Source organism: Hippopotamus amphibius, chromosome 6 (assembly GCF_030028045.1).
Source record: "Hippopotamus amphibius kiboko isolate mHipAmp2 chromosome 6, mHipAmp2.hap2, whole genome shotgun sequence".
In the NCBI taxonomy this organism is placed as follows: Eukaryota; Metazoa; Chordata; class Mammalia; order Artiodactyla; family Hippopotamidae; genus Hippopotamus; species Hippopotamus amphibius.
This window is the reverse complement of record NC_080191.1, coordinates 16744722-16770714: the sequence shown is the minus strand read 5'-3', so window position 1 is coordinate 16770714 and position 25993 is coordinate 16744722. Positions and strand designations below refer to the sequence as shown.

General features: G+C 47.1%; 1 protein-coding gene across 1 annotated transcript; it reads left to right on the top strand.

Moving 5' to 3' along the window:
* Positions 1-13914: 13914 nt before the first annotated feature.
* On the top strand, positions 13915-25717 carry PRDM13 (PR/SET domain 13). The gene is made up of 5 exons (XM_057737743.1): positions 13915-14058; positions 15564-15695; positions 15972-16092; positions 19520-21257; positions 25168-25717. The coding sequence occupies exons 1-5, from the start codon at positions 13915-13917 to the stop codon at positions 25715-25717; spliced, it is 2685 nt and encodes an 894-aa protein (XP_057593726.1).
* The last annotated feature ends 276 nt before the right edge of the window (positions 25718-25993 follow it).

Genomic DNA, 25993 nt, shown 5'->3' with positions numbered 1-25993 from the left:
AGGACACTATTCAAGAGTATGGATACCAGGAGGTTTGGTTTGCTGGGGATGATGACATTACAGTTTAGCCCAGGAGATGAAGCATCCAAGAGAAAAGAAACATCTCTGGAGGAATTGTGAAAATTCAAGAGCATTCTTTTGGGACTACTCTGTAACTTTCTCAGCGGTGACTCAGTGAAATAAGAGGACCAAGTCTGCAGGATAAAAATTTTTGCTTTATTGTATATTTTTTAAATTATATATTTTTATTGTATATGTTATTATGTATTATATATTTAAAATATATGTATGCTTTATTATATATTTTTTAAATTAATAAGATTTAATTATCTAAAACTGAGTCCAAGTATGGATGAAGGCAGCAGAATCAGGGACAGGATAAAAATGAAGAATCTTCCTAGATATTTTTCATGTACCAAAGCAACGAAGCTTTGTCCTAATTTATTATCTGTCTATTGGTTTTATTTTACCCAGCATCATTGGGTTGTGAAAACAAAAGTCAAGTCATTATTAAAACAAGAACCAGGAAATTGTCTTCAGTTTGTCAACTTCATTAATAACTTGGCTACATATCCTAAAAAGACATATCCTTTCTGCTCTGGTGTAATTATGAGGGAATAAGTAGCTTCTGAGCACTGTTTTTTTTTTTTGTTAAACCACTCTTTTTGTGGCCACTGAAATGTCTGTTACATCATCATAGAAGAGAAAAATATTTGCTGAATTATATTTTTCCTTACAAAGTACTAAATCCAGATGCTGTTTTGACAGTATCCGTCTTTCCCCATGTTTTCAGTCCTAGTCATCAGCACATTATTTCATTTGTCTCTGTTGTTCAAAAGTAAAGAATTCTTTCTAACAGCTTCTCTCTCTCCCACCCTCCTAACCTCTTCCTTTTCCTCTCTCCTGCCTCTTTATCATCTACTTCTCTCTTCCAATATCTCTTTGTTATTATTCCTCTCTCTCAAGTCAACTCAACTCTTCACATGACTTAAAATGAAGCAGCTGAAATTAAATAAATTCCCCTGTTGTCACCATCAGTGGTAAATTATATGGTTACAGCCTTTGGTTTGATCTTGGAAATCAGTAAGAGTATTTCCTTCATCGTTCATTGATGGGAACCTCTTTTTACGTCCTGTACTTAACACAGTTTTGTATTTGTTGCTTTTCCCTGAGAAGCCTAAAATATGTCACACAGCTGATATTAGGAATAAATAAGTTTAATTTTGAAAAATAAGAAACTGAGAAAGATAGATGCTATGCAAATAGTCAAATGTCTTTTATTAAACAGCTACTAAAATACATTTAAACTTTGGCTCAACTGACAATGAGCGTAATTTATACCACAGACCACAAATCCATGAATACATGGCAGTGTGGTACTGGATTCAAAAAATGTCTTTATTTTTAAAAATTAAGCGGCAGTTTTCTGGAGAATTATTCCTGTTTTAAAATAACTTGAAATTTTGTTTTTATTGTGCAGGTATTTTGAGTAAAATAAAATCAATGTTTCAGTTTAAAACATTTATTTATTTACATATCTCTTGAATATAAAAAATTGACCCAAATTACAAGTAAATCTAAAAAGTCAATTAATTGATCACACACACACACACACACACACACACACACACACAAAGTCAAAGCTCCAAAGGAGACAAACCAACATCTTCCATTTGTCACTAGTACCGATGAGGATTGCTTTCAGCTGTAATAAGACCCTCTTCTCTTCTCTTCTTCCTCTTCCTCCACACACATCCAGCGTAATGGTTTAAAGACATCAGTGTTCATTTTCACTTAAATGAAGTCCAGACATAGTTAATCCAGGTTTGATGTGGTGGTTCTATTAAGTCATCTGGGATCCTGCTTCTTCTATGAGGGCAAGTGATAAATTATCCGCACTCTGGCTGTAGAATTTATTTTAATTAACTTTTAAAAAGATAAACACATCATTTTTGACATAATCTCCTTGCTTTTCTTTCTTTTTTTTTGATAGATAGAATTTATTTATTTTTCTTTAAGAACTTTTATTGAGATACAACTGACATACAATAAGCTGCATATATTTAAAGTGTACAATTTATATATTTTTCTTATTAGTAATGTATACACTTTGTTCATCTGTCAACAAGTCTTCATATTCCCTAAAAAATGATTTAGGCTGAGCTGCGAACCACAAATGCACTGCTATCTTCACTTCTTCATCAAAAGTGAATCTTCAGCCCCATAGGGCTGCTTTCAGGGGACCAGACCGGTGAAAGTCTGATGGAGCAAGATCAGGACTATAGGGAGGATGCTTTAACACCTCAAAAGGAAGTTTTTGCAGAGTGTCAACAGTGGGCAGAAGTGTGAGGATGCACAAACCCTTAGACCACACAAAACGAATCACTGCACGCTGCTCTTCTTTCGTGCAAATCAGAAGTGAGGCATCCATTTTTGCTCACACTGCAGTTACAAATGAACTGATGTAACATGTTCACACCTTTATGGCAGTGACTGGGGAGACAGTAGCCTTGAACGGAAAGTGCTGATAAGACAGTGCAGCCAACAGAAGTTGCAATATAACTGAAGTGTGGATAATTTTTGACTCACCCTTGTATGTTTTGTTTGGGCACCCTCAGCACATGGCTTCCATACACAGGGTCATTTCTAGACCAAAATGGCTGCTGTAGCACCAGCTATTGTATCTGCATTCAGGCATGAGGAAAGGCAAAAGAGGGCTGAATTGTCTTCTTAGTCTCAGACAACACTCTGCGTACATCACATTAACCAGAACTTTACATAACCACGTCTAGCCTACAAAGAGGCTGGGACACACAGCCTCTGTGCCACAGCAATGCAGCCAGCTGGAATGTAAGGTAATGAGAGTTCTGCTAGAAGATGGGGAGCATGGACACTTGGAAGGCAAATAGAAGACTTTGCTGCAATGAATAAGGCAATGTAGTGAAACTGCACATTATTATCATTACTATTATTTTTTTGCTACCAGAATCTATGAAGACCCTTCAGCTATGACTGGGAATATACTACTTTGTGGCTCCATCCTTCCCCTGTTTGTAAGTCAAAAGCTCACTTTCTCAGCCCTCTTTTTGCATCTAGGGCATAGCAATGCAGCTTAGAATCTAAGTCAGACACCACCCCCCAGGACCTTAATCTGGAAGTAAATAATGTGTAAAAGCCAATGCCTGCATGGCATGCATTTTTGTGAGGGCAGCAGCAGAGAAATCACACTTTCTGAGGCAGCGGTGGCAGAGGTTCACACTCAGAGTTGTGGGGCCTGTGTCCTGTGCAGGGACTGTTGTGTCTCCAGTGGAGCCATCCTGTGCCCTAATTTGGGCCGTTTTTCTGGGGAAGTAGCCTCCACGTCAGACTTTGTGGCATTGCTTAGAATCAAAACCACCTCCTAATCCTTTTCTGCTTCAACCAATAAGAGAGGGTTTCTGATGTTTGTACCTGGATTGGTTTGCTAGGGTGGTTGTAACAAAGTACCACAAACCGGGTGACTTTAACAACAGAAATTTATTGTCTCACAGTTCTGGAGGTGGGAAGTCCAAAATCAAAGTGTTGGCAGAATTGGTTTCTTCTAAACAACCCTGGATGTGAGGGATGGATCTGTTCCAGGCCTTACCCTTTGTCATGTAGCTGGTTGTCTTTATGTTCATATGATGTCCTCCCTATATCCGTGTCCGTGTCCAAATTTCCCCGTCTTATAAGGATACCAGTCATATTGGGTTAGGGCCCACTTTTATGGCCTCATTTTAACTTCATTATTTCTGTGAATTCCCTACCTCCAAATATGGTCACTTTCTGTGGTGCTGGGTGTTAGAACTTCAATGTATGAATTTTGGTGGGAGCAATTCAACCCATGACAATACATAAGAATTCGCACAGATGAAGGTATGTCTTAAGACATCATGTTAGGGGCACAGTACCTCCAAACTCAGTAGTAATGCAGAAGACTCTCCTCCTACTTGCTGCCTTCTCGCCTTCTATTGTTCTCCAAAACAGAACTGCAAGACTGCAAAGGTCAAGGATGGATGTGAAATAACTTTGTTGATTTCTTTTAAAGGAAGGTATTTGTACAAACAGAATGAATGTAAGCCATTTGTAATCGACTTAAGTGCAGAGCACACTTGGTGGTTTCTGTTACAGCTGAGAGTAGGAGAAAGTTTTATTTAGTGCCACAGGATTAGTGTTTTTGATTGTGAGGGCTTTGGACACTGTGCCTGTGGGCTCCTTAGGCCTGGTGGGGCACCCCTGTAGCTGTGAGGATTCCAGATGGCCATTTAGATCACACACTGTGTAACTCAACACATTCCCTCTGGCTCATCCCTTGTACAGCTTCTTGAAGGATCACAGGACCAAAGAAACTATTTTTTTTCCCACAAATTTCAGTGGGCTATTAGCAACATATACATACCCATTGCTTGCTTCTGATCTCTTCTGACCTACTGTTTTTATTTTTTATTAAATCTTATTTTTATTATTGTTTTTAAATAAATTTATTTATTTATTTTTTGCTGTGCTGGGTCTTTGTTACTGTGCACAGGCTTTCTCTAGTTACAGAGAGCAGGAACTACTCTTCATTGTGATGCTCTGGCTTCTCACTGCGGTGGCTTCTTTTGTTTCAGAGCACGGGCTCTAGGCGCGTGGGCTTCAGTAGTTGTGGTGCATGGGCTCTGTAGTTGTGGCTCACGGGCTTAGTTGCTCCACGGCATGTGGGATCTTCCCGGCCCAGAAATTGAACCCACATCCCCTGCACTGGCAGGCAGATTCTTAACCACTGTGCCACCTGGGAAGTCCTAAATCTTATTTTAAAATAACATTTTATTTTGGAACATTTCAAGGACATACAAAAGCAGAGAGAATAGTGTAATGAACCCCATGTTTCCATCACTCAAATCCAGCAGTTATCAACTTATGGCCAATTTTGTTTCATCTATACCCAGTGGTTCTCCCTGGGGGTAATTTTGACCCTCAGACATTGCCAGACATTTTGGCAATATCCAGTCTCATAATTAGGGGAAGGATTCTGTTGGCATGTAGTATGTAGAGACCAGGGATGACGCTAAACATCCTACAGTGCACAGGACAGCTCCCACAACAAAGAATTATCAGTCCAGAATATCAATAGTGCTGAGATTGAAAAATCCTCATCTATGCCTCCACCTTAGAATTACTTGAAGCAAATCCTAGACATCATATTTAATCTTTAAATATTTCAGTGTGTATTTCTGAAAAATAAGGATTAAAAACTTAAACATACTACAATTACTCCACTTGTAATTAACATTACTCTCTAATATCATTAAATATTTAGTCAGTTCTAGGATTATCACGGTGGAATCTGCAATGCCTTTGATGGCCTAGTCTTGAAAATCACACACTGTCACTTCATTACAAATGAGTTACTACATCTGACTCACACTCAAGGCTCCACCTTTGGAGGGGAGATTTGTCAAAGAATCTGTGGACATATTTTAAAACCACCACATCCTTTAAGTCTCTTTAAATCTTTTGATTCCCCCTCTCTTTCTTGTCTCCCCTGGCAACCTATTTGTGAAAAATAAAAACCGGTCATTTGTCCAGTAGAGGGTTCCACAGTCTGTTTTTCTGACTGTATCCCTGTGGATTTGTTTATCAAGTTCATCTGTCCTCTCTATTTCCTATATTAGAGAAATCAGATTCAGGTGCAATTTTGTTTATTTGCATGCTTGCTTGTTTTGACAAATCTACGTCATAAGCAGTGTTGCGTACTTGCATTCAGAGGCTTGCTCTTTGTGAAGCTAGTCATCATTGAAGATCATCGCCTGCATCCATTATTCCACGAAGGGTGGCAAAACAGTAGTATTTGAGTTCTTGAACTCTTTCATTTATTAGCTGGAATGTGTCTATAAAGTGAGGCTTCCCCTCGTGACTCATTTGTTGCCCTGAGACACGCATGACTGTATCTGACATGACTGCCTGCCTAGGAGGCCTCTGGTGTCAGAAGACCTGCTCCATTTAATTTATCATGTACAATTCCCAGCCTAGCAGTACAATACCATAAGTATCATTTTAAAATATTAATAACTGACATTCTCAGGTACATCCTCTGTCCTGAGTTCTATGCTAAGCACTTCCCATCAACATCTCATAATCTTCTCAACAGCCCTGTGAAGTAGGTCTCCTTATTACTCATACTTTACAGATGGAGAAACTGAGGAATAAAAAAAGTTATCTTTGCTCCAGGTCACATGGCTAGTAAGTGTGAGAGGCAGGATTTGAATGCAGGCAGTCCGACCCTCGAGCCCGTTCTCTCCATCACTAGGACATCCCATGATAACTTAATGATCCTCATAGAGAAGAGCAGACGTGCGAAGGCAGTTAAAGCTTCTGAGTATAGTGTGGTCAAGTGAAAATACCCTGGGCTTTGAACTCAGAAGGTGTGGGAGGATTTCCGTCTATTATTTGCTGTGTGACTCTAAGCAAGCATCTTAACCCTCTGAACTTTTCTCATCGGTAAAAGATAAATAATAAAATCTACCTCATTTTAAAAAAAAATCTGGGACTTCCTAGGTGGCACAATAGTTAAGAATCCGCCTGCCAATGCAGGGGACATGGGTTCGAGCTCTGCTCTGGGAAGATTCCACATGCCACGGAGCAACTAAGCCTGTGCTCTACAACTGTTGAGTCTGCGCTCTAGAGCCCATGAGCCACAACTATTGAGCCCGTGTGCCACAACTACTGAAGCCCATGTGCCTAGGGCCCGTGCTCCGCAACAAGAGAAGCCACTACAATGAGGAGCCCATGCACCACAATGAAGAGTAGCCCCACTCGCAGCAACTAGGGAAAGCCCGTGTGCAGCAACAAAGACCCAACGCAGCCAATAAATAAATAAAGTAAATAAATTTATCAAAAAAAAAATCTACCTCATAGTGTTGTTTTGATGGTTAAACCTAACAGCCTGTTTTGTGTTGGGCATTTTAAAAGTTATAAGAATGTGGGTGTACTCAATAATAAAAAGATAACCCAGTTAAAAATGGGGAAAGGATTTGAACAAACATTTCTCCAAAGAAGATAAACAAATTGCAAGAAGGACATGAAAAGGTGCTTGGGCATTAGCCACTTAGCCATCAGGGAAATGCAAACCAAAACTGCAATGAGATCCCACTTCATCCCTGCTAAGATGAGTATAGTTAAAAAAAAAAAAGGCAGATAATAAATGTTGGCAGATATGAAGAAACTTGAACCCTCATACACCATTTGTGGGAATGTAAAATGGTGCGGCACTTTGGAAAACAGTTAGACTGTTGTTCAAAGAGTTTAACATAGACCCAGCAATTTCACTCATGGGTATATAACCAAAAGAAATGAAAACATATGTGCATCCAGAAAGTTGTGTGCAAGTGTTTGTAGTGGCATTATACATAATAGCAAAGTAGAAGCAACCCGAAGGTCTGTCAGCTGATAAATGGATAAATAAAATATGATATATCTATACAATAAAATATTATCCATCCATAATAAGGGATGACATACTGATACATGCTACAACATGGATGGACCTTGATAAATTATGATAAGTGAAAGAATTCAGTCGCAAAAGGCCACATATTGTATGGTTCCATCTATATAAAATGTACAGCAGAAGCAAATCTTTAGAGACACAAAATGCGCTGGTGGTTGCCTGTAACTAGGGAGTTTGGGAACACATGGGGAGTGATAGCAAATGGATATGGGCTTTCTTTTGGGGAGGGGAGATGAGAATGTTCTAAAATCTGATTTTGGTGACTGTTGCACAATCGTGTGCATATACTTAAAAAACCCACCAACATTGAACTGTATACGTTATTTTTTTTTGAACTGTATGCTTTAAATTGGTGAATTGTATGGTACGTGAATTATATTGCAATAAAACTGTTTAACAAAGAAACACGTTTTTGGTGTATATGTATTAAAATGCACCTTTGTAACATTACTTAATTTTATATTGTGATCATGTATATATATGAAAGCTTTTCTCAATGTGAATCCCAACCATAAAATGAAGTCCTTACTATAAAATTCAAACATGCTTTCAGGAAACTAAAATGCATACCATTCGGTCATGGGCACTATAACATGAGCATGAATAACACAAGTGACAGCATCACGTTTTCAATCAAACACATAATTAGTGGTGACGTTAGAAGAGTACACAGGATCCTACTAGCGAACCTACTAATTTTTATTCAGAAGTGCTGGTTAAGAACCTGAGTTTGATTTTTAGTTGTGACTTTGACCTGGGTATTTTATTCCTATTGCTGTCATAATGACCACTTAATGAACTTCTGTCACACACAGGTTGGCATAGGGATTACACAGGTACCTGCTAGGATAGCTTCCTCCCACTATGCACCACTGAATCAGAGGTTAAAGGAAAATTCTGGGCTTCCTGAACATATATTTACATATTGTTTCTTCAGGAGGTGGGCTTGCCTGGGGAGAAAGAAGGTTTTAGGCCTGTGGAGGAACTGAAGAGAGAAAAAATGTTTGACTCATGGCTCATGAGTGGGGATAGTCCATCTGTCACAGGGTCATCTTCTCAGCCCAGACAGCTTTCTTGTAATAGGAGAACTCACCTTCCCACCAGGCAGGGACGGGAAAGTGTCCTTAGAGATATTGAGTTTGGGAACCTAATTTTGAGTAGAAATTTATTACAAAAACCACTGGTTATTATTCCTTCTTGAGATCCACACATTAACTGCCTATTCTTTTCTCCCTCTTTTTTCTCTTGCCCCATGTAGATTTTTAAAAAATTAAATCTCAAAATAACTTTTATTTGGAAATACATTCTTTTTCTGGGGGGGAGGATACGTTCTTATGGTACCAAAATGACACTGAAAGTGAGAAATCCCCCCGTCCGCAAGCTTAGGAACAAACAAGGAAATCCAGATAACCTGTGTTCCCCTTCACTATTCTTTTGTGTAGTGTTCATCTGTCATTTTTGGCTTCCCTGTTCCTCAGGGGCTAAACGAGGCTGTCACTGCTCTCTGCTTAGACAACTGTCCCAGCCCCAACTCAGACTGATTCCCAGCTTTTAAATGGCCTTGTCTCCTTCAGCTCAGAAATCCAGCTGCCACTTTGGAGTGGAGATTTATGACAGAATATACTCATACATCTATATACACATCTTAATGTATAGCAATACTCTGTGTTTTAACAGTGTGTATATATTTTACAAATATATCAGGAAATATTTTCATTGACTTATTTGGGTGTGAAGTTCTCTTTAACATACAAAAGAAGATACGTTTGTTTCTTTTGACTTTTTCCCCCCAATTCAAATGCCAAATTGTTCTTATTATTGTCCCCAAAGAGGGTAGGTTCTTTGGAGCTGGGGATGGGAGGCAGAGATAAAGAAAGCCCAGCTCTTGAAGGGGGGGAGGGGGAAGGGAGGAAAAAAAACCGTCTGGGAATCTCAAGAACATCTTTATTTCGCCTTTTAACTCTCCGCCTTTCTGATTAAAGAGTTCAGAGCCGCTCCCCCGCCCGCGTTCAATTATCCCCCAGCATCTTTTTTCAGAGGCTGTCACCGCCACTTGCTGAACCACAGCCCCATCCTGAGCCATTAGCCCGGTTCTTTTCCGTTTCTCTTTTCTTTCCTCAGTTTCTCCCTGCAAGCTTTATAAATCTCCCTTGGAGGAGGAGTGTCCAAGCGGGTGGAAGTCTGAATACAATGCAACCTGAGAATTTCTGTCACTCTATGCATATGCTCCTAAGTGCTTTAATCCCAATTAGGGGCGGCTGACACACGGTCCTATTCATTCCCATCAGCTCTTGAATACATTTGCCTAGAAATGAACTTCACAAATAGAGGCGCTCCTAAATGTGCCCAACAGCAAGGAAAATCGAATTGAGTGCGGGCTCATTCGGCAGCGGCCGGCAGAGGAGCGTTGAATGTGAAGGTGCCCGGAGACATTGCAATTCAGCAACACGCTCGCTGACTTTTCTTTGCACCATGTCAACCGAAAGAACCAAGAAATAAGTTGGGGAACTCCGGTTAAAAGGCAACTTGAGAGGGATTCTGAATACTTTTATTGAGCCGCTTCCAATGAAGGACTTAAAAAAACAACAAAAAAGGCACCACAAAACCCACCAGCGGCGTCCCGGCTGAGTCCTGGGCGCGCGTTTGGAGCCTCGCGGTCGCGGCGCACCCACCGGCCTCGCAATTAAGGGGAAAATGGCCCCGTCGCCGGCGTGTCATCTGGTGGCGTTCCCAGAGCTCGTCGCCGCCGCCCTATTCAGACCCGGTCTTAATGTCCCACCCGCGCCTCGGGGGTAGCGCAGCTGGTCCGCGCTGACTCGCCCGCCCGGCCGGCGCGGACACCCTCGGGGGGCGCGGCCCCGGCCACCTCCGGCCCAAACTCGGTGGAGTCCCCAGGCCTCTGCCTCGCCCCGGGTCTCGCCTGCCGTCCTTGACCCCGCACCGCTCCCTCCATCCCGGGGTTCGGGACTCTGCGCGCCGGCCGAGGAGGGAGGTGGGGTTGGTGACTCCCCAACACCCGGGTTCTCAAGCCCACCGGTCGCGAAGGGGGGTGAGCAGCCAGCTCGGCCGCCCTGGGGATCCAAAGCCCACGGGCTTTGAGCCCGGGAGACCCGCCGCTCAGCGCGAAGTCCTGCGGGGTCTCTTTTCCTCTAGGCGGAGCCCAGCAGGGTCGCACGTGCGCGGCGCGGGCCGCGTTTCCAGCCCGGCGATCGCGCGCCGCCCCCTGGCGCAGGCGGCCGAGCGCAGCGGCGCGGTGGGACTCGGCTCCCCGCCCGCTGGCCCTGCGGCCGCCCGGCCGCCGCTCTCCTGCGCCCACGTCTGATGAGGGGCAGCCTGCTGCCCGGGCCGCGGTCTCGGCCGCGCGGCCCCGCGGTGGGCAGCGAGGAGGGCCGCCCCCAAAACCGCCTGGCCCCGCACCTCGGCGCAGAAGGGATTTCGCTTTAACGGGGCCTCTGGACGCCCATTTTCAGTCCATAAAAAAGCCGAGTGGAATGTTTTGATTGAGTCTCAACATTGTCTTTGAATAAGGCTGAGACCATGTAATTAATGTGTCTTTTTAATAAGGGACAATACGACCGTTCAAGCTATTTAATTTCATTTAATTTTCCATCCCATTTGCTGCACAGCCCGCTTTTACTTTTAACACCCAGCCTTTCACGGCCCATCTTGCTCCACTGGGCACATTAGATTGGTTTCACCCTTGCTTTTTAGGGGAGGAAAAATAAAAGAAAATGTGTTCCTTTCCTCCTTTGTGGACAATTTATTTCACTTGGGGAACTTCAACTCTGAGCCACAGGACAGAATAAAACTGGGCGAGCTGGTGTGAATGCCTCTGGCGCAGTCCCTTTCTTCTCGCGGGGCTGGGAACCAGCCACAATTGGCTATATTAATAAATAACTTTCCTCACAGTCGGCCTTTACATGGTCCTATTGATAAAATTGTTCGCGTGTCGTTCACGCTTTTTCACTCATTAAGGAGGGCCGGGGAGGAGCCCCGAACTCAGGCCCCGCGCTCGCCCCTTCCCGCTCGCAGTGCTGGTAATTTAAACTGGGTGTCATCCTGGAGTCGCCAGGCCAGAGGTTAGAGGGACATGTTCATGGCTTAAATTTATTGCCCTCCACTCTTCGGAGCGGCTTCCTCTCCTCCTCCCCTCCCCCGGCTTTTGCCATTCATGGGTCGCTGGATCAAAGGCTCCCTCCTCTCCGTTTCTGGCAGCCTTCGCGGCCCGAACAGGGGCAATTGGAGGATTAAGAAGAAAAAAGTCAGTGGCAGCTCCCTTAGAAAGTGGCCCCGGGCACGGTGTGGGTGCTCGGATAGAGGGACAGCAGCGTACGGTGGCCCGCACCCGCCGAGCGCTCTCTTTTCCGCCGCAGCCTCCGCCTCTACACAGGCCTTGGAGTTCCCACCTAGCGGCCATCCGTGTGTCACCACACCGCCTGAGTTGAGATGCTTGGACTTGAGACCGATAACTTGGCCTGGATTCCCCTATTAGGCAACTGCGAGTTTTGCAGCGCCCTAAATCCATCCACTCTACAGATCTTTGCTGTTGAATGAACTTGGCACCCTAGAGCACCGCGGGGTGGAAGCCAAGAGTCTGCATCATCATTCCCATTTTACGGATTAAGAGACTGAGGTTCCGAAGCAATTCCCCGAAGGTTCCCCGAGGCTTGAGTGATGGAGCACGGACTGAATTACTCCGATTCTCCTGTCCAGTATTGCGAACGTAGGTCTGCATAGAAGGGTGCCACACTTAGCTTCTTTGAGAGCCTCGTGAGAAGAACTGTTACAGGTGTCGCCACCTCGCGTTCTGCCGCCGTTGTTAACCAGTCATCCCGGCCAGTGGCCTCAGAACCGCACGTCCCACGGGCAGAGCCTGCTGGAGGTGTCGCCGTGGCGGCAGCAGGGAGTCCTCTGCTCATCTGTGCAATGGTTGGCCCTCCAGCACCAGGCCCGGACACAGAGTCACTCAGGCCTCTCCGTGAATACCGCGTCGGGCTCGCGTCCTAGTCCGCAGGATTTGCCGAGCGGCGCTCGGGATGAGCAGCACGCCGCAGGTGCAGGCAGAATTGTCACAAATGAACTCCATCACTCGGCTATCTTATGAAAATTATTGTCCCCACACAAATCGGAGGCTTTCCTAAAAGAAAACGAGGAGCATTCTAGTTTAACCCCGAAGTGCTCATTCTCCTAGCTTATGAACTGGGCTGAAGGCAGGGGTGATCAACGCCCATCTCGCCCTCTTTTCTGTGACCTTTGCTATAGTGCTTTTAAAAGAAGTCTGGTTTGTTGGTTCTGGGGAAATTAGTCCCAAGGAATTCTTCCAAGTTTAAACTTAAAAGCAAATCAGGGCTTGAGTCGTCGGTTGGCATGCAGGGGAGACATGATTAAAAACCTACCCAGCAGGACCCCTCTTCAATTTTCGGGTGCGGTCAGGGCACGCGATCCCCCTACAATGTGCGGCCCTGCGGCCACTTCCCATTCTCCAGAGAAAGTGTGGACCTGAGGTGCACCCGGGAGCAGAGATGCACAACTGAGCTCGTCTCCCAAAACCGGTCCGGAAGCTTCATACTTCGAGGCGAAACTGGACAGAGCGAACGATAAAGCGGTTCTAAATAGACGACTGGCCTGAACCCAATCCCCTGAGATGGTAATATGGCCGTTATTTAAAAAGTGTAGGTATTTTCTGGTGTTTTCCCATCAAGTACCTGCCTAATTTCTGTATGGCACACGCCAGAAATCAATAGAAGTTAACAAGTCCTCCAAACAGTCCCCATCTCTTTGTTTAATCTCCTTTACAATAAAGCCAAGGGGAGAGAATTAAAAATCTTTGAAGTAGACCAAGGCTCAAAGGAATCAGCCAAGTAGACTTAAAGTAGTCACTTATTTCCCAAAACTGGTTTGTCGGCGAACAATAAAAGGAAGTAAAATTTATGGATAAATTATACAGTGGATTTGTCACTTAAAATATCGTAACTGTCTCGAGGACAATACCCCATGCTGAGGATTAATGGTCCCGCCGGACCTTTGATTCACCAGCGCCTTTTCTTCGCCCTTGACAAATTGGATTTTTAGGAATGGGAAGGTCGCCTGGACCATTGTGAGCTAGCCATTCAGAGGCCTCGATTATGCAGGGGGCTGAGGGAACCACTCCATGTGACCCTCTCGGGTGGGACTCTGCAGCTGCTCTGCAGCGCAACTCTCTCACCAAACTCCGCGCCCTTGCGCTCGCGGTGCCAAAAGGCGCCCGCCCAGATTGAAAAGGCGCGGTGCATGCCCGACCGCGTCACTCCGCGGGCGGAGGACGCACGTCGGGGCGCGGCTCGCCGGCTCGCGAGCCTCGGGCTCTGTCACTAGCGCCTGCCGAGGACCCGGCGCGCCCGAGCGCCTGCCTGGCAGCGGCGGCAGCGATGCACGGAGCCGCCCGCGCTCCGGCCACCAGCGTGAGTGCCGATGGCTGCATCCCGGCCGGCCTGCGCCTCGGGCCAGTGCCCGGAACCTTCAAGCTGGGCAAGTACCTGTCAGACCGCAGGGAACCCGGGCCCAAGAAAAAGGTATTAGCCATTCTGACCTCCGTCCCCTGATATTCGTTCGCCTCCCCTTCTCCCCGGCCTAGGAAAGAGGTGCATAGGGCTAGGGGAGGAAGGGGGTGACTGAGTCGTTACCTGCTAATTCTGCCCGGTGCAAGGGGACCCGGATCATTTCCCACAAGTCGCATTAACCGAGAGCTGGACGTGGGGCGGGCTAGGGGGGAGAACGTGGCTGAGCGGGGACCGCCCCTGGGTAGGTGCACGGGGCTCTTGACGTGCCGGGACCACTCGGAAGCCGCGATTTCTCCGGACACCTGGGTGTCCTTCCGAGAGGCACCCCCTACCCTCCTCCCCATCCCTCCTTTCTTGGTATAAACGTGCCTTTTCTCTTTTATACAACGCACAAATGTTGAGGATATTTTTTACCTTCTGCCCTTCAAAAAGCTAATTCGAGGCTTACATTTACCTTCAAATAATTTAATCTCATCATCTCCGAAAAAATTATCCTTGGGAACTCTCAACTCCTATAACACGCCCCGGTGTTTCCTTCCGCGGGTGTCTGCTTGTCGGTTTGGGGTGAATGGGGAGAGGGCGCGGCAAGTGGTGGCTCTGACGCGGGCTCCAAGGACGAGGAGCGTCCACCGCGTGGGGCACCGGGGCCGGGCGCTTGCAGCCGGGCTCGGAGGGGCCACGATCGTAGCTGGGAGGCGTCAGGGTCAACCTGCCAGCGTCGCGACCCACGACCAGAGAGGGGTTCTAACAGGCCCCCGCCCGCCCTGAGGCGTCCCGGCGGGCGAAGGTCGGCCAACTGCGACAGGAAATGAAGGCAGGAGTCCGGTGGCTTGGGGACGGGGATACTGGGAAGAAGACCTTAGACTGCAGCTTCTTTGAAAGGAGTTGCTCCGGGGCCGGGCCGGCGGGACCAGCATCTGGCTCCTCGTGCAGTCATCCTCTTCCCCAGAGGAGTAAAGCCGGGCTCAACACGCACCACGCCTTCTTTTTTAAACGCGCTTTAATTGCCTTTAAATGGCCAGCCAGCCTGCGGCCGCTTTGTTCAGACACTTTCGCTGCGGGGCTTGCGGGCACCTCTGCACAACCGTGCGGTGCCGCGGAAATGGGGAGGCAAGAGAGGAGGCACGGGACACCCTGCGTTCTGGGACCGACTTAGAAAGTTCTCTAGCCTGGTATCAGGGCTGCTCTCATAACCGCGAGAGGGAGAGCTAGGGTGGGAGGTGGGGGGTGGGAGACGTCTTGGAACGAGATGCGTCCGGGCACTCGGACAGGCTGCTTTCACTCCTCGTGTTGTCAAAGTGCGACAGGACGGGGGGCTGTTATACTAGCCAGCCTCCCCTCTTCCTTCCCCAAGCAAGGGTCCTAAGGACTTAGTTTCCTCCGAGCAGTCCACAGCGGTCTGGCTAAAACGAACACAGCCTTCTTCCTGAGTCGGGTGGGGGTGGAGGACACACTTCGCCTCTGGGTTGTGGGCCTGGTCGTGGCACAGAGGAGAACGACCACTGCTTGTGTTGCAGGTGCGCATGGTGAGAGGGGAGCTTGTGGACGAGTCGGGGGGCTCCCCCCTGGAGTGGATAGGGTTAATCCGGGCAGCCAGGAACCCCCAGGAACAGACTCTGGAAGCTATTGCAGACTTACCTGGAGGACAGGTACTGTGGGCTTCCCCCCCACTGCCAATTCTATCTATCAAACTGTCACTGATACTAAGAGCAAAGCACTTTAGCTAGAGGTCTCCTTTAAACGTCCCAACAACTCTTTAAGGTAGATGCTATTATTTTCCTGGTTTGAAGAATGAAGTTCAGAGAGGTCCAATAGATTTTCCAGCGTCACACAGCGTCAGGGCAGGGAATCGAATCCTTCCTCTCAGTTTTTTTGACCGATTACCCAGGAAGTGACAGCAAGCTGTCCTGTTCCTTGCGTCCCAGATCTTCTACCGAGCGCTTCGAGACGTCCAGCCAGGGGAGGAGCTGACCGTATGGTATTCCAACTCCTTGGCGCAGTGGTTTGACATCCCCACGATTGCAACCCCAACTCACGACGAGAAAGGTACCGCCTCTAAGAAAGCCTTCGGGCCAGCCTGGGTGGGCAAGAGTCCAGCCTTCCTCCTGTCTTTGGGCCCTTCCCTAGACTTGAAGGGCCTTTTTCTTGCGCTTTGTAAAAATAAATTCACACTCCCTGTCGGAGTGAGCAGAGGTGACGTCACCACTACCCACTTTAAGTCAACAGTAAAAGATAAAAACATACCATAATAACCTGGCTTTCGATGGCAGGGAAGAAATCCTCTTCAAGAATTTCGGGTCATACTTTCCGATTGCATACCCACAGAGACAATTACTCAATTAAGAACCAATAAAGATGGCTTCACGTATTATTAGGGTAACCACATCATGAGCTCCAAAAAGTGTAACTCAAACCTGGAATGCTTCTAGAAGTTGAGGTGCATCTCTTCATTGGTTTGGAGGAAACTAATACATTTCTACAGCATTTTAGAAGCATTACAGTACTTAAGGCTGGTCAGTTGGCAGGTACTGAGGCCCTTCCATTTAAATGGTATTTATTCATTTCCCCCTCCCTACTTAAATCGAAACTGGGATGTATCCCAGTTTCTTCACAGATTTATTTGATCCCTTCCAAAGCCCAGAGCGGATTTATGCAAATTAAGGTGCAGGAACTAAAGAGAAAAACATTTTTAAACCCTTCCTAGAACACTGAGGAACACTTCCTGCGGAAAAAAGCTAGGAGGTGCTAAAATAGTTCAGATCTTGAGACTCCCTTTTATTGCATAATGCTTCCACGACTTTCTTTTTTCTTTGCCAGTTGTTTTTGTTACTAATTTTTCCTAAAGACACAGTTATATTTAAAGTCAACATCATGGATACTGTGAAATATTTTAACACATTCTCCTGAATTGCCTGCTCAATCTCATTCTTTTAGAAATAAAGAACTTAATACAAGTGTAGGATTTAAGAAACACTTCATGAATAAGACAGAATGAATTCAAAATGATCAATCACTTCACTTCAGAGTGTCATTGTCTTCTGTAAATTAATTCTATTGATTTTGTGAGTAGATTTGTATGTACAATATTCATAGAAGTTACCTTAGTTTGTTCCTTGCATCACATTACATCCTCTTGTCAACTTCTTCCAGTAAAAGAGCCCCATAGTGGAGAACTCTCAAATCTGACACTACTGAACAATTCCAAGGACTACTGGACTTTGGGGGCCAGGAATTTTTGCACAGAACACCCTTCCTTAAACACTCTCAAATAGTACAAAAGCAACTTGTTTGAGTGGTGGTCCTCATGTTTTCATTTCAGTCAACAGAGCCTATAAATGTCATATGGTCACAGATGTCAAAATAGACACCATTTTCCTTTTGGGGAATGTGTGGGTTATTTTGAATCCTGACTTCCCCAGCTTTGAAGTGCTTCAAATCTTGACCACCTTAGAGTTATATCTGGGAGAGGAGGCAAAATCACTTATGAAGTGTGTTTGATACTTTTTGGCATGGGTTGGATTTCATAATTCAGAAAACATGTCGGTTTGTTAGGATAAACTAAGAAAACCGAACATAGTGAAACAGAAAACATGCATTTGCTTAAACCTTGAAAAGAGGAAGAAATAAGTAAGGATGGCTGCTCTTCTTCCAATATTGGCTAACCTCACTGGGTTTCAATTCCATAGTAAGATTAAGGAAAATACTCTGTTTTAGGAACAAAGCTTACTTGGCTTTGCATTGAGCTGAGTCACTCTAAAGCAGCTTCTGAAAATGCCCTCTTTAAAAGGGGGTAATGAGAGGGAGGTTCTGAACTTAGCAGAAAGGAGGTTACTTAAGATATTAAATCAGCATACCCATCAAGAGAAGTTGGGAAGTCTCTTCTCTCTTTTTATGAAGATTTATTTTACATGGCTGTTCAATACAACAGAAATATTGGAATGATTTTTGTCTTCCATAAAAAATTAGGATAGGGCACATAGACAAATCCACTTCCCTTCTCCTTTTTCTTTCTGTTCTATCTTGGCCTCAGCTGGAATAATCTGCTCCTTACTTGAACTTCCACCTTAGTTATCTGGGAGGACTACTTGCTTTGTACAAATTCAGACATAAAATACATGAAGGGAGAATATCTGAAAATTTCCCCCATTTTTGTTTCTGTCGTAATGTTTTAGAAGTTTAAGCTGCTTGTGTGCAAGGAGGAAAAATTTAACTTTCCCATTAGTTAATGAAACTGACATTTACTTTGGATACTTCCTTGTGGCTCAACTAACTTGTTTCTCATAGACATCCTTCTCTTCAGTATTATCAGTCAACCACAATATTTAAAAAGAAACCCAACTGCAGGCTCACTGTTCTCTGCAGAGATGTAACATGGGCTTTTTGAGTGAAAATTAACTTCTACCATGTGATCAAAGTCTGTTTCATACATATGTCTTTTGAGTGTTCACAGACTCTAGCAAAATTAAAAAAACAACTGTTAATAATATTAAACACAAAAAAAGGTTTGACACCAGAAGCATGTATTTAATCCCTGATAGAAAATTGTGCACTTATCAAAAGCTGAGTGTATTATTCACTCACACACACACGCACACAAACACACACATATACACCATATATATTTTCCAAGGACATTACTAAGCTTGGATTTGTGCAGCAATCTAGGAGTTAATTAATTACCAGGCGGTACAACTGACAAGATAATGCAAACATCATTCCTTCTGTTTTTAGAATATTAGGACATAAGACTTTTTTTCTCTCATCAAATTAAATGGGGTTAAAGAGAAAATAAAGATACAAATAATTTTGAAGAGTAGCAAATCATAGTCCCTATGCGGTCCTTCAGTTGGTCACGCTCCAGGAAAACCTCAGGCAAAGTGTTTAAGGCTGGGAGGGGGTGGGGAGGGTGGGTAGTGGACATAAAAGACATTGTTCTATGAAAAGGAATGATTACATATGGCCCATACATACAGGATATTGTCTCGCCTGGTAATGAGGCACTCACGACCATTAGATTGGCCTTTGTTCAGTTTATCCAAACTCCTTGACATACGCCACCTATTCTGCAAACGCCAACAGATGGGCCCAGGCACAGCACTGCCCAACACTTGATTTAAAGCAACAGCTGCTCTCGGCTCTTCCCTGGCCAGCCTGCCTGAGCACTGCCCTCCCAACGAAGATTTGCTCGCATGGCCCGGAGGAAGTCTTCGTTGGAAAGGCCCAAGTCCCCCTCTTGGCCTCTGAGTAGTCCCAGAGGATGGGGATGGTGACAAAGTTGGCCATTTGGGGCTTCTCGGAGTCCTCGCTACAATGGGGCTATCGAACTCACTTATTCGCAGGAACCCAAGAATACTCCTGCTTCTCCCCATACCGCAGGTCAAAACCTGGGCTTTACCTTGGGCGCGCTGACGCTTTCTTTTTCTTTCGCTTCTTTGCTCCTCACCGGGTCGCTTTTTCACTGTTTCTCGCCCAGGGGAGGAGCGCTACATTTGCTGGTATTGCTGGAGGACGTTTAGATACCCCAACAGCCTTAAGGCGCACCTACGTTTCCACTGCGTGCTCAGCAGCAGCGGGGGCCGCGCCTACCTGCACCCCGAGCACGCGACCCGCCAAGGCGCCGCCCCGGCCACGGATGGCCTCCGCCTCTCCCCGAAACCCCCGGCGCCAGACTTCGCTGCGGCCGCCCCGGCGGGCACTCTTCGGCCCCACCCGCAGGTGCCGCCGGCCCTCCAGGCTTGCGGAGCGCGGGACAGCATCAAGCGCGAGGCCTCCCTCGCGCCCTCGGCCACCTCGCCGCCCCCGGCCAGGTGGGGGCCGTCCAAGAAGGGCAAGGAACAGCCGGACCGCGCCCTGGACACGAGCGGTGCCGCCCGGGGACACAGCCACTTTCTCGGCATCGTGGGCGGTTCCCCAGCCGGGGGCGGCGGCTTGGCGTTCTACCCCGGCGTGCGCTCGGCTTTCAAGCCCGCTGGCTTGGCCAGGGCCGCCGCAGCCGTGCACGGCGACCCCTACCGGGAGGAGGGCGGCGGCAAACCGGGGGCCGGCCTGGCCTTAAGCAGGCTGCTGGGCGGGGGCCGGGCGGGCGTACGCCCGGGAAGCCGGGAGAACCCGGCGGCGACGGGCGGCGGGGGCCACCACCATCACCACCACGCGCACCACCACCACCACCCCAAGTGCCTGCTGGCGGGGGACCCGCCGCCGCCTCCCGGCCTGCCCTGCTCGGGGGCTCTGCGCGGCTTCCCTCTGCTCCCGGGGCCCCCGGAAGAGGCGTCCGCCTTCAAGCACGTGGAGCGCGCCCCGCCCGCCGCCGCCGCCGCCGCCGCGGAGCTGCCGGGAGCGCGTTACGCGCAGCTGCCTCCGGCGGCCGGGCTGCCCCTCGAGCGCTGCGCGCTGCCCCCCCTCGACGCGGGCGGCCTCAAAGGCTACCCAGGTGGCGAGTGCAGCCACCTGCCCGCCGTCATGCCAGCCTTTACCGTCTACAACGGGGAGCTGCTGTATGGCGCACCGGCCGCCGCCGCGTATTACCCGCTCAAACTGCACTTCGGCGGGCTGCTCAAGTATCCCGAGTCCCTCTCCTACTTCAGCGGGCCCGCGGCGGCGGCGGCGGCGGCCGCTCTGAGCCCGGCCGAGCTGGGCTCCTTGGCTAGCATCGACCGAGAGATCGCCATGCACACGCAGCAGCTGTCGGAGATGGCGGCCGGGAAAGGCCGCGGCCGTCTGGACGCGGGGACGCTGCCCCCGGCCGTCGTGGCGGCGGGTGGCGCTGGGGGCGGCGGCGGGGGCGGCGGCGCGGGCAAGGCCAAGACGGGCCACCTGTGCCTCTACTGCGGCAAGCTGTACTCGCGCAAGTACGGGCTCAAGATTCACATGCGGACGCACACGGGCTACAAGCCGCTCAAGTGCAAAGTGTGCCTGCGGCCCTTCGGCGACCCCAGCAATCTCAACAAGCACATCCGGCTGCACGCCGAGGGCAACACGCCCTACCGCTGCGAGTTCTGCGGCAAGGTGCTGGTGCGCCGCCGGGACCTGGAGCGCCACGTCAAGTCCCGCCACCCCGGCCAGAACCTGCTGGCCAAGGCGGCCGACGGCGCGGGCGCGGGGCCTGACTACCCCCCGGAGCCGGGGGAGCCCAAGAGCGACAGCGACGTGGACGTCTGCTTCACCGACGACCAGAGCGACCCTGAGGCCGGGGGCGGTGGCGAGCGCGGCTCGTAACGCGTCTTCCCGGACAGAGGGGCGTGTGGGAGCGTGGACAGAGTAGAGGGGGTTCTGTTCTGGGAGAAAAGGAGCTGCTGGTCCTGAGAAGAAGGACCCAGCGAACAAAACCGGTTTTGTTTTAGTCGGGCGTCAGACTTGGAAAAGTGAGCGGTGCCAGGTCCGATGCTGAAACTCTGAGCAGAGGTTCAGAGGTGGCTGAAAGAAATCTTGCCTTCCGAGCATCTCGAGGGCGGCGGGTCCCAGCGCGCTCCCGGCCCCTGGACACCGCGGATAGGCCCCCCACCGCCCCCCCCCACCCCCACCCCCCCCAACCTAGGCGGTCTGCTCTCGAGGTGTAGGATCACATTAATGTGAAGCCACAGCGCCCTCGGGGGCGCCGATTTTAACTGCCAGGTATTTTTAAATTGTTCTTTTTTGTGGAGAGAATTGTGCCTTTTGAAACGATGTTTTGTGTGTGTATTTTACATTAGCATTTTACTGCATAGGCAAAGCAGTAGTCGCAGTTCGGTAGACGTGACATCCATACACTTGTTTCCATTTCATCTGTTTTCGTGTCAAAGACTACACCTTGCCGCGTTGAATATATAGTGGTAGCAGGTGTACAAATTGGTCAAGTTGCAATTATTTATAAGAGAATAATGACAAATGTAAAGTATCTAAAGCATGAATCTAAGAGCACGCAATATATAATTTTAAAGAATGTCCTATTTGGTAGAGTACAAATGTGATGTATGTTGTTTTATAATGAATGATGTACAGTGGATTCAGTATTTTGGTCTTGGTTCCAGTTTGTGCAATCTTTAATAAAAATAAAGATAAAAAGGAGAGTTTGTTCACTTAGCAACTTCAGCAGTTTAAATAAACAGTTTAATTTGAAAGCAGTTTTTGAGGAGATTCCTTAATACAATAAATCAGAGGACACTTGAATACTTTGATTAGTCATTAAATAAAAAGTACTGTTGTAATAGGAAAATATACCATTTTCAATACATGCATTTCACAGGCTCCCATTGTTAATCATGTTTGCATCTTTATGGAAAGAAACTAAGGACCTTCAAGGAAAAACACACCCACACACAAAATTCCTCATCATAAAGAACTAAGGAACTGTAGAATCACTATTTCTTGTTACATGCCATTTTGACAGAACTTCCCTTGGGAAGCAAAAAAAGGAAACTTGAATAGTGCTTTTATGATTCATACACTTTAATATTCATTCAACAAATGCTAAAGGAGGATCTATTTTATTGGAGGTGCTGATCTATTGGCTTTACATAGTTCCCCACCCCCCCCACCCCAGTACGGCTTTCAACAATCTCCTGCTGTCTGAATGGGTCCCATTTTACAGAAGAGAGAGTATACTCTTCAAGGTCACTATTGGGAAGCCCATAATTACAAGGCAAAGTTAGAAGCTGTGACTTTACTTATGGGTATAAAAAATTAATGCTAACTAATGGAAGAATATCATAAAGAATATAATTTTGTGGGCTAAAATTGGAAAACACCTTTTCCCCTACCTCCCATTCCCTATCCCCACATGCTCTCTGGGATTTCACTGCAGTTATGTAGGAAGAGGAGGATTAGTCACACCCCTTAGCTAAGGGCAGGCACCCTAAGAGCCCAGGTCTGCGCCACTCTTCCCAGAGGTTGGTGGGAAGATTCTAGTGGGTCACCAAAGGGTCTTGGATATGACCCTGGTGACTTAACTCAGTTAAAAACATCTTTCATTTTCTGCATCCTGAGTACTGTGGCAGTCTCCAACCTGCTGTCTTCCGTTTGGGAACAGGGCCTCAGTCACTGGGTGGCTGGCAGGGACTTTTTCTAACTTCTCACAGCAGGAGGCATGGGTGAGAGATGAAGGGCGTCTGAGTTCTATGGGTTGTGATCAGCAAAAAGACTTCTTCTACGGGAAAACTTATGCTGGGAATTATAGGCTTTTGAGTGTCAGCTGACCTGAAAATGTTTTGCTTTGCAAAAGAAAGCCCAAAGAGAAACAAAAAACATGTGTGGAATAACATTAACATATGGTGACAATGATGCTGCCATTTATTGAGGACCTACTCTGTGTTAGACCCTTATGCTATTTGCAACTCTTTCTTCTGCGCAGAGGAACCATGTTTAGTGATGGCCTTGCCACACAGAATTGGAAGTGAACCCGAGCATCTGCCAGTTCAGCCTGGGCTCCAGGAACCCAGGGTTTATCACTGCCTGTTTAGTATTATGGTCCTGCCCTCTGAAGCAATTATTGCTTAAAACCAAATCCACACCTATAGAGAAATACTGGAAAACTTTTCCGAAATTAGATCGTGTAAGTCCTCAAGGAACGTGAGAAAGTCTGCCCAGACTTTATAGCAGGAAACATAGGAACTTTTATCAGCTATAAAAGTCATGTTTCCTTCTCCCATTTCCTAGCTCAGTAGTAAGTCCTATAACTTGTTTTGTGTGAAAATAGCCTTTAAAGAAATAAATTAAAAAGTTTGGAAAGGAAATACATTTAGAATTGATAAATATTTAATAAAACAACCCCCAGCCTTCTGCTTTCCCCTTTATAAATTGATATCTACTATGTTATTAGAATAAATTCCAATATAAAAATGAAAATTGAATATAGATTTATAAGGCTCTTAATCATAGATCATTTGTTGGTTTTTGTTTTTTGTTTTTTTATTTTTTATTTTTTTGGGGAGTACACTAGGTTCAATCATAATCATAGATCATTTGTAATTCTCCATAGGTTGCCTTGGATACCCTGTATATTTGTCTGTGGGTGTGCACACTATCATACATAATTAATGCAATTATTTATTTTAATGGTGAAATCAAATCAGTGATATCCAATCAGTAGCAACATTACTTATTATAAGTAGCTCAACTGACTGAGTGTTCCTCAAGTTTGCTTCTTTCAGTCTCCTATCCCTTTCCCTCCACTCCCACCACCCCAACCCTCAATCTTTCTCAACCTGATGACCGCAGTTAACTGTGAAGGTTACACGAAAGACACTGGAAGTTCCTGAGATTTCAGCTGAATATTTTGTACCAAAAGATTTTTAAAAATAGGATAATTCATACCTTTTCGAAGTGAAAGACTCTAGATTGTTTAGGACTATTAATTCGGACATTAAAATGTTTTGCTAACCTGAATAAATCATCCAGACATGGGTTCTAGGCTTACTTCTGCCTCTCACTTGCTTGGCATCTTGGGCCAATCTTTCTCAATTTCCTAATCTGTAAAACAGACAGAAATGAGCAATAAGGTAGTTGTAAGGACTGAATCAGTTAATGCAGGTAAACTGCTTACAGAATCAAGCCTGACACACAGTGAGCTCTCAAACAGTATTTACAAACCTCTAGCAACTCTTTGTGGTTTCATTTCGAAGATATCAATGAACCGGATAAGGGGAGATGCCCTTTCATAAGCAATTAGCATCTTTTTGCAGGGCTTTCGCTCTCCCCTTGGTTCACTTCTGAGCCCCGGACAAACTTTCGCCAACTTCAGTAAATAAAGGCCTCTCACATTTTGCTAAAAAGAAATTCCTTCAAGCTCCTTATTAATCCATCTTTCCATTTTAAATTCAGACACCGGTTCAAATGGTTCATAGTGGTTACGTGAACGGGAAGAATAATGTTCTTCGTCTGTTTTCACTAATTTTTGAAATGTTTAGCTGTGCTTGGTGGTGAGCCATGGGTCACAGCAGAAGAACGCAAAGGAGATGAGCACGCGTATATCTTCCCCCCTGAGCGGATCATAGAGCTGAGCTGCAATTCCCCAAGGCTCTGATCTGGGTAAAGTTTATTTACTGTGTAGACTCTGAAGGAAGCAGGTGGTCGTCGGCTGGCCTCCAGTTTAGAACTGCAGTTCGGATAGCTGAAGGAGCTACAAAGGTTCTGGTTGCGGGGTTCCAGAGCCGAGAGGGCGGTGATTGGCTGCTCCCGTTTAGTTCGGGCGCTCCCATTGGTTCATCCCTTGGAGCCAGAGTTGCTATTGGTGGCGGGCTGGTCGCGCGCGAAGGTCCGGGCAGGCGCTGCCTCGCGAGAATGCCGGGCCAGGTGGCCGCATCGCTGCTGGGGTGAGTGTCGCGACGTCAGCCTGTGTGTGTGTGTGTGTGGCCCTCTTGAGGCTTCCAGCTTCGCTCTCCCTGGGAACGAGGGTTTCCAGGGCTGGGTTCCGGGCAGAAGAGGGGGAGTCTCGCCGCGTTTAGGTGTACAGTCCGGGAGCCTGGTAGCGAGAGAGACACGGGAGCCTCCCCCGCCCCGCGCCCAGCAGGCGGCCGGGGGAGTCCCAGGCGCGGAACCAGTGCTTGTTTCGGTGGCCCCGGCCGGCGGTGGCGGGGAGCTGCGGCACCAGCGCTGTGCGCCCTCGCCATCTGCTGCTTCCCCAAAGGGAAGAGCGCAGAGGCGCTGGCGCCGTCGGGAGGTCAGACGTGACCCTTGGCCACCCAGGTGTGGGATCTGAAGGGGAGGACTCAACAGACGGCGAGGCCAACGTGTTTAGTTCCAGAAGGAGCGTGGCACTCGCTCTGGGCCGGGTGACCTTCCCACAAAAGATGAAAGGAGCGCTTCTGTCATCTGCGACTGTAGTTTAATTCAAATTAGGTGTAACCGTTGTACGACAGACAACTTGTTAATGCCTTTGGCTTGCAAACGATCCGGGCCCTTCAAAAAGGGATGGAGATTGGGTGGACTCTATGTGTGCGTGTAAACCCTTTAAAGATACTGATTTTATTTCAAT

Excerpts from the sequence above, each read along its gene's own strand:
- PRDM13 (XM_057737743.1), top strand. The coding sequence starts at position 13,915 with ATGCACGGAGCCGCCCGCGCTCCGGCCACCAGCGTGAGTGCCGATGGC. Across the intron at positions 14,059-15,563 it reads AACCCGGGCCCAAGAAAAAG|GTGCGCATGGTGAGAGGGGA; the intron begins GTATTAGCCATT and ends CTTGTGTTGCAG. Across the intron at positions 21,258-25,167 it reads GGCGGTGGCGAGCGCGGCTC|AGCCGAGAGGGCGGTGATTG; the intron begins GTAACGCGTCTT and ends GCGGGGTTCCAG.